Source organism: Lissotriton vulgaris, chromosome 7 (assembly GCF_964263255.1).
Source record: "Lissotriton vulgaris chromosome 7, aLisVul1.2, whole genome shotgun sequence".
In the NCBI taxonomy this organism is placed as follows: domain Eukaryota; kingdom Metazoa; phylum Chordata; class Amphibia; order Caudata; family Salamandridae; genus Lissotriton; species Lissotriton vulgaris.
The window spans coordinates 997,488,043-997,504,040 of NC_141695.1; the positions used below are offsets into that span (position 1 = coordinate 997,488,043).

At 44.1% G+C, this 15,998-nt stretch overlaps 1 protein-coding gene across 1 annotated transcript in view; it reads right to left on the reverse strand.

Moving 5' to 3' along the window:
• Nucleotides 1-15,572, reverse strand: part of PANK3 (pantothenate kinase 3) — a 123,943-nt gene extending 108,371 nt beyond the window's left edge. Inside the window, exon 1 of the mRNA XM_086931416.1 lies at nt 15,196-15,572. Coding sequence (XP_086787542.1) covers nt 15,196-15,223 — 28 coding nt within the window. The 5' untranslated portion in view covers nt 15,224-15,572. The remainder of the gene's footprint in view (nt 1-15,195) is intronic.
• Between the last annotated feature and the right edge of the window lie 426 nt (nt 15,573-15,998).

Below are 15,998 nucleotides of genomic sequence, written 5' to 3' on the forward strand. Positions count from 1 at the left end.
AATACAGGGCAGGGGGGAATTCAAGAACAAATTGAGTAGATAGGATGGACTGTGGCTCTTTTCATTTGGTAATGGAGCATTGATTGTCACCTGAGAGATAGCTCAAGCTTTACCCAATGGGTAGACCGAGATAGCTCAGCTCCGTGAAGGCTGAACTTATAAGTTAGCTACCCAGAGGCATACTTCTGCAGCCTAAAACAAAAGCCTCTATGATCAGTTTCTCTGAGTGCACTGCAAGACAAATGTAGAATTTGCATCAGCGTATGCTTGGTGCCGTTTCCCTCCAGGATGGCGTCTGTGCAAAGGCAGTACACCTGCACTTCCCTTATGAAGGCATTACACCACTTTGTCCTGCTGCTTCAGAATAGTGAAGTTTGGCAGAAAAATGCCTGTGAAACCTTATTCTATGGTCAAGCTAAGCCTGGAGTGTCGAAAGCAAAAACTCAGACATTGTGTATAATAGGTAACCAATGCAAAAGCACTGTACACTGAAAAGACTAGTTGGTGCACAACTTGTTCCAGTGTTACTCTGACAAACTGATTATCAGGTTTTCAGCGTGGAGCCTCTGATGTGCCCCTTTCGGGGTAACCCCTTTCTCTACCCAAGCTAATTTCTAGAATTAGTAAAGGCATTAAGGTACAGCCATTATACAGAATATAATCAATCTTGTCAGATTAAATTTGGAGAAATTTGTAAGAAAGTTTGCATTTTATAATGCACATTGCCAATGCAGGATTTAAAACAGCATTTATATTTTAGTGGATCTGGTGCTTGATATACTGTGTGCTTCAAAACAGAAGTGAAAGCCTGGGTGTTGTTATGATCACATATGCTATTAAGAAGCACTATTTCTTTCTGTTGAAGTGACCTCTTTACAGGACACCGTGCATCACATTCTATGTGTTCTGGATCGTGAAGGAACATTTGTTTCCTTTGCATGCTAGATCATCATTCACTGCAAAGGTATTTCAAGGCAAGTACCTTTTTGGTCAGTTGGTCAGGTGGCTTACTGTATTGTACATGGTTCGGTCATCTTATTTGAGACCAGCTCAATACGAGGCAGGCGACATTGCTTCCAACTTATTGGTACTCATTTATTCAATCTCAGGATGAATGCAAGAAACTTTAGGGAACAAACTCTAGACTTGCCAGTCGCACATCCCAAAATCAGGTTATTTTGCCCACTTCGTTCAATATTCTAAGACATGTACACATATGCAGCCTCAAACAAGCATATGTTGCAACTTACTGATGAGCAGAATGAAAAAGTACCTTTGGTCAACAGTCACACAGGAGCGTCATTCTGGAGAAGGAATTAAAAATATTTACTGAGCTCATTGTCATTTCACAGAAGGAATTTTTGGAGAGTTGGTATAAGTGTTTGGGAAAACTGATTATTGAATTTTGTACAGTAATGTGTAGAACCTGCTTTTTAATTGTCAAATTACTTATTTTCTTGCATTGGCTCCAAGGGTAGCTCCGTCCCATTGGTTGAAATGTTAGCCCCACCTCAATTAGTTGACCCACTAGCCCGTGCCAAAGCTCAAGTCTAGTTGAAGGCAAAACAACTTTTGCAAAGCATTCTTTTCTTGCCCGTAGATCGAAATTTGCTCTAAGTAAGGAGTTGTGGGTGGACAATGATTCAACAACTCAAAAAACATAGCAGATGACATTAAGGATGCCTGATATAAACCAAGTTTCAAAAGGAAAAATGCATAAGCTGACTACCGCAAAATGGATAAAGAAATTGGTTAACAGAAACAGGGAATAAGCTAACCAAGTCAACTTAAGGAACTATTAACCAAAGATTATGTAATCTAATGTTGTTATCTCATGCGAAACAATGAGAAAGACAAACAAATGTTTAACTATGACTGTGTCTACCTACATGACTAAAGCAAAAGTCAAATCAATTCATGAAACAGCACCAACAAGTAGGTCTTGGAAATTTGTGCTAGTGAACAATCCTGCCATCAGACTTCGTATTTAATGATGTCCATTTCTCAGGGAGGCTAGGGTCTCATGACTATCCCATGAAGGCTTAAAAAGGTAATGTGGGTGTCTTTCTGGTTAGGATCTGAAGAAATGAAAAAGCCCCAACTACATCGAAGTCCTTTTAATGATCAGAATTTCAGAACCACCAAATTGTGATATTTACTAACCAAAGTGGTCTAAATGTTTTCCAAGTTATCCATTTGCTCACGTTTTGGCAGCTTTAGCCAATCAAGCCAAAGTCTCAGCAAGTTGTTCAGTATGCAGGAGCATCCAAAAGGCTGAATTCAACTTTTCCCGACGTGTTAAATTTGATGTCCAGACTGGTATCACTCAATCACAATGCAAAGTAATTAAAGGTAATCACTGAAACAATGGCCAAGCCTTGCTTACCGTTTCCTTTGTAGGGCCCACGACACAGAGTCACAACAACAATCATCTTCTCTATTCCCTACATTAGATGATTTCAGCCAGTTCTGGAATGAAGGAGCCCTTTCAGGGGTAAAATATTCCAGTGCCACGGATCTCGAAATCAGATTGTTTTGAACTACTGTTACTGAAGGTTACGGTGGCCCTACTCTCCCACTTTGTCTCGCAGACTAGAGTACTCCCTTTGGAATTCGTACAGAGATCTGGGAATTTGCACTTCATGCGTAGATTTGAAGGCATACACATACAACATTAAAATATACCACACATTGGGCAGTTAAACTTATTCACTCCAGTCTCTATATGTTGAGAAGAAGAAGGGCCAGATGTATGACCATGGAAATAGCGCCTCGCAAATTGCAAGTTTTTTGCGACACACTTTGCGAGGCGCTATTTCCAATGTACAACAGTGTTTTTCACATTGTTAGCGATTCCAAATGGGGGTCGCAAATAGAGAAGCTCATGAATATTAATGAGCCTTTCGAATTTGAGACCCCATTGGGAATGGCAGGCCCTCCCAGATATGGTGGCCTGCTGGGCTCAGCAGACCATGTCTGGGACTGCTTTTAAATAAAGCTGTTTTTTTTTTTAAATGAAGCCCGATTTCCTCAAAGGAAAACGGGAATACATTAAACAAAAAAAAATGACAAGTTTTTGTTTCATTTTTTAAGGGCAGGTAGTGGTCCCTGGAACCACTGCCTACCCTTACACAAGCATTTGCAATGAAATAGGTCTCGCATTAGCAAAGTTTGAAGTTGTTGGTATAGTAAATGGCATTGTTTTTTATCTATTTGTTTTTAAAAGCATCCGTGGTGCATTATTTATAATAGTTTTATGTAGCACTATGTTCCAACATTTTAGATGTCGCAGCGCTAAAAGTGACAGCTGTTACAGAAAACGGCACGTTGCTTTAGTAACTGGGTTTTAAGAATGTAATGAATAAACGTCTGTATTGTAGAAAAAAAGGCCGCCATTGGAAATAACAATGCCTTTTAAAAACATAAATAAAAGGCATTGTAATTTACAATGCCAATAGCTTAAACTCTAGTTACTGCGAGACCTATTGCATTGCAAATGTTTGTTTTACTTACATTTACTTGCCTGACAAACAAAATGCCTCCATGCTTTTGAAAAGAGTCACCTGCTTTTCAAATCTATATCACCTTCCAAAATACTGCTCATTATCCATTTGCCTTAATGAGATCACGCTCTTAAATACCTAACTTTATTCCCACTTTTGAGTTAGGGGCTTGAACGTATGCTGTTTGGGACAGCAGTTATTCAGTGTGGTCACTCTTCTGCCAGAGAATCTGCGACATAGCTTACATCATGACAGAGTCGATTGACTAAAGATTGCCTGAGGCATCGCCAAAGGCAGCCCAGCTCAGATAGCAACCCACGCCTGTGGTAATCTGTTGTGCTGGTAACCCGATGGACATGCATACTATGTTGCATCCTGAATGAGGGGGTGCCATATCTTTAAGAGGGTGATCTTATTAAATTGAGTGAAGAAAGCAACATTTTTGGAGGGTGATGGTGGTTTGCAAAGGTGTAAGTTACTGAACAGAGGATGAGTTAACAGGTGTGCCCGAGCCCCCAGAGTAAAGACACATACACTTTGTTTGTCTTTAGGAATCAGACAGTCACAGACACACACAAACAAGAAACACAAAAATGGTGCCACTGAAACAGATTAAATGTCTCACACCAATGCCTTGGTGCAGTCTGCTGTCTGTGGCTGCTTGTAGTGAAAGAAAGACTCGTGCTGCCCAGGGTTTACACTGACAGCTTGTACTGCAAGGGTGTGCGTGCGTGCGCACGAGACGGGGAGGAATTAAAGTGCGTCCACCACCTCTCATTGACGGAAAACAAAACAGAGGAAAGCAGCAGGCAGGCGATCCTCCCCGCTCGGAGTCCCGGATCACTGGAGCTGCTCTGCTGGCACCAGAACGGAGCAGTTGAGGCAGCAAACAAGGGAACACAGAGCAGAACACAGGTAAATGAACCCCCAAAGGAAAGAGGGTTTAAGGATGGACCCATAGAAGAATAATCGCAATTACCGGCATGTCACAGCAATAATAGACTCAGAAACTGAGGCCGGGGGAGACGCGACCCGCACACTAGCTACCCCCCATGCTCCCGCCCCGGAAATGCTCCCATCCAATAGGAAACTGGTCTTATCGTCTTTTTACCTCGTTTTCAACAAGCAGTAAGAGTGGCTTCAATTGCCGTTTGGCTCCCTGATTTACAGGTTTTTGCAGACCGTGCACAGGGTTCGATGCATCCTGTAAGCAGCACCGCCCGGGAGTAGCTGCGCGAGAGTTAACTGTGCCACCAAGGGCTTCCAAGGAGCCTCGATAGGGCGTGCATTCTGCAGTGTGGCAGCAGGGGCGTGGAGCTGACGTCACATGCACTCACTCCCTCCCTCTGCCTCTTCCCGCTTCGCTGCAGGATGAAACTGAAGTCCTACGATGCGAGTATTCATTTCCACCCCGTTTCGAATTGTAGCTTTAATGGCGAACGAAGCACGAGACTCTGAGGTGTGTGCTCTGCTGTTAGAAACAGTTTCCGACATGTAGTTTGATGAGATGTTTATAAGAGTGCACACAAGGGCAGAAGAGAGGCACATAGTCGTAGTTTAATGGGAATTATCAATGCAACAAACACAAAAAAACAAAACTTTGCTGAAACTTACCGCAGAAAGAGGAATAGCAGTGTGAATACGTAGTCTGTCGTTTGTATGCCACAAGTTTGTCGTGTATGGCGCAGGTCCGTTGTTTTTGCTAATGCCCGATGCATGTTGTTTAAATACAGCACCTTTAGCACGATAGCCATCGGGCACAGCCATAAAATGGACAAACACATGGTAAAGGAAATGCATGGCGATGGTGTGAAGATAAGTAGGTGCTACTAAACAGCATGTGGTGATCGTAAATAGCGAGAATCAGTCCCCTTAACCCCTTTAGCGCGCCGCAAATTCCGCCCCAGTGCGGACGATCTATTGCGCGGGCGGGATCGGAACGTTCAGCGGACGTGCGCAGCACTAGCGAGGTAGTGCACCCAAGGTCCGCTGAACGTTTGCCGCACTTAAGGAGTTTATGTCGGAATGTAGAACACAAAGCTTTCTTGCCTACAATTTAAAAATGTTATACATTATAAAATATAAACATGACTTGCTAAAAACTTTGCCGAAAAGACGCTTAATAGAAAGTAAAATAGCATATTGTTTAGTATAGTTTTGCGTATTTGTACGAAAACACGTTTGCATTACTTTGCATTATAGGCAAAACGTATTAGGAGTATAGCAGAATGGATTTCTATATGCACACTATAGCTATGGAAGCTTGTTGAGCAACTAGTAGCGATAAAAAATGTTTTTAAATGCAACACAATATACACGGTGTTAAGGCAGCGGTGCTCTTAGGGACAATGCACAATAGCTTGCACACACATGTATAACAGCACTAAATTATTGCAAATTGATAAGATTATCAATGTAAGTAGAATATGGTGCATGGAGCACAAACTGTATAAAAACGGCAACAATTGTAGAGATGGTAAGTTCGATCTTATACTTTGCTTAAAAGCTTAGTAAGGATAGAGCTGCAACGCTTGGCTTTGCAGTTTGATGGCAGGTGTAGCAGGAGTATAGCAAAGGGGTACATACTTGTAGTTTGATGTAAAGACTAGTAAGGTATAGCGGAGGGATACAAGATTATAATGTGATAGGAGTGATGGTAAAGCACAATATAGGGTACTGAGGCAATAATATAATATAAGTGAAGGTGGGAGCAGAGCAATGAAGCACAAGCTTTTGGCGCGAAAACTAGACAGAGCAGAATAGCATGAGGCCGTAATCTGCGAGGAGTTATGGCGCAAGTAGAACGTAAACGTTACAATTATAGGTTAGGAAAAGTTGTAATGAGAGTAGAGCGTAACAGCATACAGCATAAGAGCAAAGATGTTTAATTTAACCACACAGGATATACAGTGGCAACAACGTGGCCGCTGAGGAAATGTACGCGAAAGCATTCCTGGTTTCACGAACTTCCACGGGATAGGTTGAGAGATTTATTTATTTAATGCGTTATTATATAGCGTGGACTTTACCCACTGAGGGCCCCGGCTGAAGGAAACACGACTGAGCCTGCCGCGCTTGCAGCGCGTGTGCGCATTCAAAAAAAGAAAGTGAAAGTAACCTTGAGCCTAATTAACGCGCCGCCCCGCCAACAAGCTGTACACACTTTAGAAGAAAGCACGTCCACACACCCCAATCGTCGCGTGCCCCGGTCTGTACCGCATGAGGCAAGTCAATAACAATAGATCTCGCTGGCAACAGCGTTCGCGCTGCATCGCTAGGCGAGACCTAAAAATATTTCCCCTGCATTTGCAAAAGAAAACGGGGTCCCATGGGGATGCCTTCCATGTTGCGACCCTATTACCACCCTGAAGAGGGTGGTAATTTGCGAGTGTTTTGCTCTCGCAATTGCAGACGCAAAACATTCTTACATAGGGTTGCGCTCGCTATTAGGAAGGGAAAGCCCCTTCCTAATAGCGAGTCGCAAAACCCTATTTTGCAAGTCGTAATTTCTCGCAAAATAAGGTCTATACCAGAGGTCTTCAAACTTTTTGATGCCGAGACCCCCTTGTAAAACCTTTTTAGGCGTAAGGACCCCCTTATGACAAAAGATTCTAGAAACTGGTACTCCTCATCATCAACAACTATCGACAACCATAAATGCGCCTGTTAGACCTCATCACATCCATCCATCCATCATTCATCCACCCACACTTTCACACATCCATCCACCCTTTCATCCTTCCATCCATACGTCCATCCTTTACCTATCCACCCATCTATTCATCCACCCACCTTTTCACACATCCATCCATCCATCATTCATCCATGCAACCTTTTACCCATCCATCCATACATCCATCCTTCATCCATCCACCCTTTCATCCTTCCATCCATACATCCACCATTTCACCTATCCATCCTTCATCCATCCACCCTTTCATTATTCCATCCATACATCCATCCTTTCATCCATACATCCATCCTTCATCCACCCACCCTTTCATCCATACATCCACCCATCATTCATCCCCCCACCTTTTCACACATCCATCCATGCATCCATCATTCATCCATGCAACCTTTTATCCACCCATACATCCATCCTTCATCCATCTACCTTTTTGTCCTTCCATCCATACATACATCCTTCATCCATCCACCCTTTCATCCATCCATCCTTCATCCATCCACCTACCCTTTCATCCATCCATCCATCCATCCACCCATCATTCATCCCCCACCTTTTCACACATCCATCCATACATACATCCTTCATCCATCCACCCTTTCATCCATCCATCCACCCACCTTTTCACACATCCATCCATACTTCATCCATCCATCCATCCACCCTTTCATCTTTACATCCATCCACTCATCATTCATCCACCCACCCTTTCATCCATCCATCCACCCACCTTTTCACACATCCATCCATCCTTCATCCATCCATCCACCCTTTCATCTTTACATCCATCCACTCATCATTCATCCACCCACCTTTTCACACATCCATCCATTCATCCTTCATCCATCCATCTACCCTTTCATCTTTACATCCATCCACTCATCATTCATCCACCCACCTTTTCACACATCCATCTATTCATCCTTACATCCACCCATCCATCCTTCATCCTTCCTTCCATCCATCCATCCATCCACCCACCCTTCATCCTTCCATCCACCCATACATCCATCCTTCATCCATCTACCTTTTTGTCCTTCCATCCATACATACATCCTTCATCCATCCACCCTTTCATCCATCCATCCTTCATCCATCCACCTACCCTTTCATCCATCCATCCATCCATCCACCCCATCCACCCATCATTCATCCCCCACCTTTTCACACATCCATCCATACATACATCCTTCATCCATCCACCCTTTCATCCATCCATCCACCCACCTTTTCACACATCCATCCATCCTTCATCCATCCATCCACCCACCCTTTCATCTTTACATCCATCCACTCATCATTCATCCACCCACCCTTTCATCCATCCATCCACCCACCTTTTCACACATCCATCCATCCTTCATCCATCCATCCACCCTTTCATCTTTACATCCATCCACTCATCATTCACCCACCCACCCTTTCATCCATCCACCCACCTTTTCACACATCCATCCATCCTTCATCCATCCATCCACCCTTTCATCTTTACATCCATCCACTCATCATTCATCCACCCACCTTTTCACACATCCATCCATTCATCCTTCATCCATCCATCTACCCTTTCATCTTTACATCCATCCACTCATCATTCATCCACCCACCTTTTCACACATCCATCTATTCATCCTTACATCCACCCATCCATCCTTCATCCTTCCTTCCATCCATCCATCCATCCACCCACCCTTCATCCTTCCATCCACACATACATTCATCCTTCATCCACCCACCTTTTCTGTGCCTCTCTCATGGGGGTGGGGTCAGTATCTCTCTGTGTCTTCTTCCTTCTTCCTCTCTCATGGGAGGGCATCTCTGTGCTTCCCTGCTTGGGGAGGGGGAGGGGGGGGCAGACAGGCTGTATAAACACCTCACGGTGAAGAACAGTTTCAGGCACATTTCTCCTGCACAGGCGCCAGGTATGTGGGACTTGAACCAATGACTGTAATGTCCTTCTGCTGTTTGCTATGTGTGTTTGTAAAGCGCTCTGATACCTACGGGTTAAGCTAGCGCTATATAAAACGTTAAAAATAAAAATAAACCCCACAGCTAAGTCCATTGATTGAACTCAAAGTGCTACAGCCTCCTCCCCCAGACACCCCCCCCCCCCCACTCCCCAGCACGTGTAAGTGAGCCCGGCTGAAACAGCTTCGGGACACACAGAAAGGCACACCCGAGTACTTCACAGGTCTTCAGAAGACCTTTACTTGTTAATGAGGCGTGAATTAGGCCTCCACCGTGATCACCCGGCCTCAATCAGCCTGACGCCAGGAACTGCTGCATGCTCCAACAGAATCTGCGACCCCCTTCCCAGGACTCCACGACCCCCCTGGGGGTCGCGCCCCACAGATTGAAGACCTCTGGTCTATACATTGCCCACGCTGTTTTTGCATGCGCAAACGGGTTCGCAAACCAGTTTGCGCATGCAAAAATGGTCGAACATCTGGCCCTAAATGTGTGTAGCCACCTTGTCCCACTCTAGCTATACTCTACCTTAAGGTGGTTATATAGTAAATAAGCTACACTGCCAGGAATGGCTTTCAAACATCAAGGGAACCCAGTTCAAGACTGGAGTACATGAATGGGTCTTTAAAGTCATCTATTGTGAACTACCCTACCAGCCTAGGTGCCTGATGCCTCAAGGAACTTATAGATACTTATGGCCTTTCTCATACCTAAGCACCCTTTTCTTTTTTCTTGGCAATGGCAAAATACTTTTACAGAAAGACAAGTGACCGTGTCAAACCGTTGTTAATACTAGCACTTCGATAAGAAGTCAAACATAGATATTAAAAATATATATATAACACAGCGAGAGTCTGTAAGCCATAAAATTGTTACAAAAGCATTTAGCCTGGATAGTAAAAGACACCCGGTCTTGCTACAGCTGGATTTTGACCAGGTCACTGCCGGCAAAATTGCCCCTATCAACCCTTGGCACCTGAGGGACCCCACCGTTAGTTAAAAAAGATATAGTTAGGGCTATGGACAGGTACTTCCAGGACAACCAGGGAACGGTGGAATTCCCCTCGCTCCTTTCCATGCAGCCTCCGCTCCCCGCGCCTGGGTCCCTGGAGGAGCAGAGGACGCGGCGGCAGACAGGGGACCGGGGTCCGCTCTCCAGAGCTGGGGGAGGCTTTTACAGCCTGCGCGAGAAGCTCCGCCAGCTCCTAAGCAGCCATTTTTAAAACTCTGCGAGAGGCGGGGAGAAGTTGCTGTCCCTCCACTGATAACGGCCTGGAAGTCCCATTACACATAGAATTCATCCCCTCTCTCTTTTCCATGCAGCCTCCGCTCCTGGCGCCTGGGTCCCGGAAGGAGCAGAGGACGCGGCGGCGGCAGGCAGGGGACCGGGGTACCTCTCCAGAGCAGGGGGAGGCTGTTACAGCCTGCGCTGGAAGCTCCGCCAGCTCCTAAGCAGCCATTTTCAAAACTCTACGAGAGGCGGAGAGGGAGGCGGGAGGATGCGGCGGGAGGATGCGGCAGGAGGTCCCTCTCTGGGCGGCCAGTGTTCGAGCTGCTCGCCCGGCCTCCGCGCGGCCATGGTGCTCCCGTAAACTGCTCACACTGTCTGCTGCCTCCTGGGGCCGGCGGAGCTGTCCTCCTCCAGCCACAGCACAAAGAGCGGAGGAGGTGCAGGGAGCAGCCCCTTAAAGGCGCAGGAGGAGCAGCAGCAGCAGCAATACACACGGGCTGCGGACTGACAATACCATGCCCCTGTAGCAGCTTTATCGTAGCGCTAACCCTGCGCTGTGCCCGTTAGCACTGGTCCTATAGAACTGATCTCAGTGACGTCACTGCCCTTTGGCTATACATCACAGGCCCTAAGACAAGCAAGCCCTCTGTGGGGACTGCTCCTATTAACATATAGGGGCAGTACTAGCTAATCAGCTTTATAATACACTTACTTGAACTTGACCACCATGTTTCTCCGAGGTCAAACGGAAATACCTCGGAGAAACGCCCAGTCATTTTCGGACTGGGGGTTGTGTTTTTCTTTCTCTCCTCTTCCCATTGGCTGGAATGTAAAATTCCAGCCAATGGAAAGAGGAGAGAAAGAAACGAAAAAACACACCCTCGAATCCCAAAAAGACGGGGCTTAAATGGAAAGACGCCCGTCTTCTCCAATGGCTGGCCAGCATGTATGAGGCCATCCAATGGAGAAGAGGGGCAGGTTCAAGCCCCACTCTGAAAAACATAAGATCTTGCCGGCGAGACTGCGCAAGCGCAGCCTACGCAGGCCGAGACCTATAAAGGTATATGTTATTAGACTCTATTTTTGTGAAGCAAAATGTTTGTGGTGTGAAACTGAGGTCAAAGTTGGCAGATGCATAATTTAGAAAGCCCTTCATTTTTAAGTCGAGCCTAGAGCAGCGCAAACGCTGTAGCTCGACTTTTAGTAAGGGGGTTTTCAAAGTGCTACCACAATCTTTTTCCAGCCTCTAGCTTGCAGCCACGTGCGCAGCCGCCATGTGGCTTTTATGGCTCATTAAGCCTTGCTCTCCCAAGCGAATTGCCCTGCCCCTCCCCCACCACAGAGCACGTCCCTGCCATCACTTTTGCTTTCACGGACTTGGGTGAAGGCTGGGTTTCTTTAAGAACAGCACCAAATAAAATATTAGCAAATGCTGTAGAAAGAATACAACTGAAGCAGCACTCCATGTCCAGTACATTATGTGAGCAGCTTACCCAACTGCAAATGCAGCAGTTCCACTACGCTCACCACAGCCCATATTTATATTTACCACATCATGCTTTGGCATTGAAAGAACGCTTCATGCTGTTAATTAAGCGAAACATAAAAATGAAGTTCCTTTTCATCAGAAAAACGACTCTGCATGTTTGACTAGCTCGGGTTGCAATTGTTGTTCATTGATCAGGAGGTTCATTTTGCGAGAACTAGCCAAGTATAAATCAATAAATAGGGGCAATGGCAAGTGACCCACGTTTCTCAGAATCTTACTATCTGCGGAGAGCTGCGTTGTTTTCAATAGGTCCTTTTAAAAACAGCTCCGCAATAAGAATTTGCACTTTGGCAGCATCCTTTCATCAGTAGGCCTGCTGCGTACCGAGCGCGCGCTCCGTCACCTCCGTGCGCAGGGAGCACGTTTCGTATATGTAGCCCATTTGTTTGAAGCTATGACTTCCTTAGTTAGCCTTCCACGTTTTGGAAGTGTGCTGCTGTAGTTATTGACCACGCTCTTGTTCTTTCCAGTGCTGTCAGCGCCCTTTGTACCTTTCGCAAATTGGCAGCCATGCTAGTTCGATAAAATGTTCCCTTCCAGGCAGCTTACCACATTTATTTCTCGTCAGAAACCTTTAGCGGTTGATTCAACATGGCCAGCTAGCATCTCACACGTGGGCTGCTGGTTTGTCAACATACATCTTGTTTTTTTCCCCCAACTACTCAATATAATTTTTTTTATTGATAATCCAATTTGCTAAGTGAGAAATCACGTGCATCTGTATGAGTACAGCAGCCTTGCCTTCAAATTTGTTTTTCTTTCATTCAGTCCTACGGGTGCCCTGGCTACTTAATGGTGGCAGCTCTGCTCTAAAGAGTTATGTTGGGAAACCGAAAATGCCATTTGGGAGTCCTTCTCTCTGCAAACTCTTGTGAGATCTTGAAAAACAAGCATTGGCACAGCCTAAAAGTCACGCCTTTGGGACCTTATAAGTGTTTAGCCATGCAACAGTTAATGTTGTTGAAGTAAGGATATTGTGATGCATAGCTAAACACTTATAAGGTACCAAAAGCGAGACCTATTTGCTTGTTATTATATTCACCTACAATCATACAAAATAAAAATATCTATGCTGCCAAGATCAGAACCAGTATGTGAATAGGCATTACAAAAAGCTGTTTTTAAAAAAAGTATGTGTGAATATTATCCGGTCATCAGTAGCTATTGTGAAACTAAGGAGGCTGGATACTAGTTACTAAACAAACGAGCCTATATCTTAGCACAGCGATCCTATCAGCTAATTTCTTATTCCCTAGAGCTTCTGTGCCACATCGTCATATATATTTGATGCAGACCCACTAATGTATGGCCATTTTACAACTTGCATATAATGTCTCTTCTTTCCTTATTTCAATGCCAGCATGCAGAACTTGTGAATTCTAGCCTATACATAATGTAAAGTCCAGTAGGCCCTAAGACATATTAGGGCGTAAGCTTCAGCAAATGCTGCAGCAATATTTGCTTTCAATGTTGAAAGTCTATTTTTTAAAATGTTTCATGGAAGGGTGATGTGCACACCCTTTGATGGATTGCTGAAAACAGTAACTTTTATTCATAATAATCATGTGGCTATTTGCTATGGTATGCTAAATGAGTATTTATAAAATATGAATACACCTCGAGTAAAAGTGAACAATCACATTTTACAAACACAAACGCGAGCCTTAAATACACTGTCCAAATGAAAACCAGTCATTTTATGAACCTCAGTATGATGATAAAGTAAGTTAGGGACCAACACACAAACTCTACCACAACAAGCATAATGTGGAGATCACACTGAACCCCGTCACTGGGCGAAGGGTTTAACTTACAGGTGGTTAATAAAGAAAAAAACTTCTTAAAAGTGGAGGAAGTGTTACATTTGTAGAAAAACTAAGCTGCTGAATTTCCCGCTGAATTTCACATTTTCTCCAGAAATTGAAAATTCACCACTACCAACCAATTCAAAATCATGGCATATGTCAAACTTCCAGAAATTAACTGAGTTGATGTGTTAGGGAGTGGGATTGTCAACAGCAGTGTACGAATAAGGAAACTTGTAAGCTTTGGCCGAAAATGCAAAAAAGTAAAGGAGCCTGGTCTGTTGATCTGAGGTAAACCAGCATCTTCACCTTATTTTATATCATGTTTAGAGTCTTCAGCTAATTTAAAGTTCCAAATACTAACAGAAAAATGTGTGAGTGATAACTTGAAAGCACTATGCACATAACAATTTTTTTAGACTGAGCAAAACATGAATAACATTTTTTTTTGTTGGGGGGGGGGGGGGGTCATTTACAGAAAAAATACAGCACATACAGCCGATCTCAGTAGTTTATTAGTGTACACAGGTCGCATAATTTAAAGTATTTGCAAGCATGTGTTTAAAATGCAATACTATATACACAGTATGCACTACTAGACTTTTACGTTTGATCATACGGGTCATTGTAAGTATCGATTTTCTGACAATCTAAAACAAAAGTTATTTAATAAATCATTTTATGTAGCGCTGATGAGTGTATTGTGTCATTGCAAGGCAATTCCTGGCAAGATCTCGTTGAACTGTTACTGCCATTAAACTGATGGTGAAACAGTCTTGTGTAACATGCAGATATGCAGTGTGAGAATTTTCTTGTGTGAATTTAGACGTAAACTGTTTATAGTTAAACTATTATGCAATACGTAACGATCCTTATATGAAAACATTCTTATACAAACTTTTGCAGAACGAAATTGTTCTTACTTGAGACCCGTTGGGGGTTATACAGGATGCACAAAAAAGCTGAATAGATAAAACATGATCGTATTTGTATGGAATAAATTATTTAAAGTAAGCAACCAAAAGTGTGTCTCATAATCACATGCAACATATCAGACAGTACGTATTGAAAATGCCTGCGATGTGTTCTTCAACCAGATTGTCACCGTGTCGTGCGCACTGACAGCATAACAAGGAAGTACCGACGACAATGATCATCCAACAAATATGCATTAATTTAGAAAACGATGTAGATTCGGTAAAGATATGGGAAACGTGAATATGGCCATAAATATTCACAAAACACACGCACAAAAGCAAACACGAAATGCAAAAAAAATTAAAGATAAACCACTACATGACCTGAAAAGCAATAGAGCGTAACGATTAGTGAAAGTACAGGAATAAATCACTCTACGGCAAAGAAAATCGCCGGTGGTATCGGGAATAATTACATTTATACTTGGTTTGTTAAAATTATCAGGCACTGCTCGAGACAAGAAAGAAACTTACATGGTTTTTTAGCATCCTTGATCTTCATATTTCTTTTCAAAGAAGCAGCTCTTCAATTGTTGATGTTGTGAGTAAGCGGACGGAGGATAGACTGCAGGCTCAGTGATTAATTGGCAATTCGTGTTTAAGGCCCCTCCCTCCTCCCAAAATAATAATTAATTGTGCATTTAACCAGTTGGCTGATAGTGAGATGGGTGGCACTTAAATGGCAATGACTAGGTGACCACTTTTCAGGTATTTTTACACGACACTGAGGGAATTCAGTTTAACGTCCGTCATTCCTCGTTGGTCATTCAACGGATCGGACACCATTTGTCCGTAATTAAAGCACTTCCGGAAAGCATAACAGCCATACCTCCCCACTGAACAAATTCTGTGAGCCCTCTCTGAGTGGGAGGTACTGTTAATTGCAAGGTGACCTAGGATTGGAGCACCAGAGTCACGTCAGCCAATGCTCGTGCGTCACGTTGAATTCAAACGTCCTGATTGGTTGTAGAGTCCACACGAGCTGTCTGAGGAGGCAAAGGCGGCCCCCTGCATTTGTATTGTAACACCCAGCTTGGGACTGGGACTGGGCTGGGAGTCAACGATTTACTCGTGATGAGAATGAGATAGTTATTGACACAGTGCGCTGACATTCCGTCTCGGGGAGGGGGAGCCAGGATTTCCGAGTCTGTTGTTCGTGAGGGGAGGAAGAAGTGGGCAGGAGAGCATAGGCAGCTCGGATAGCACCCCACGTACAGAGCGGACTTTACCCAAAGGTGTCAAAGCGCTTCACAATAGAACCACATACGTTACATTAG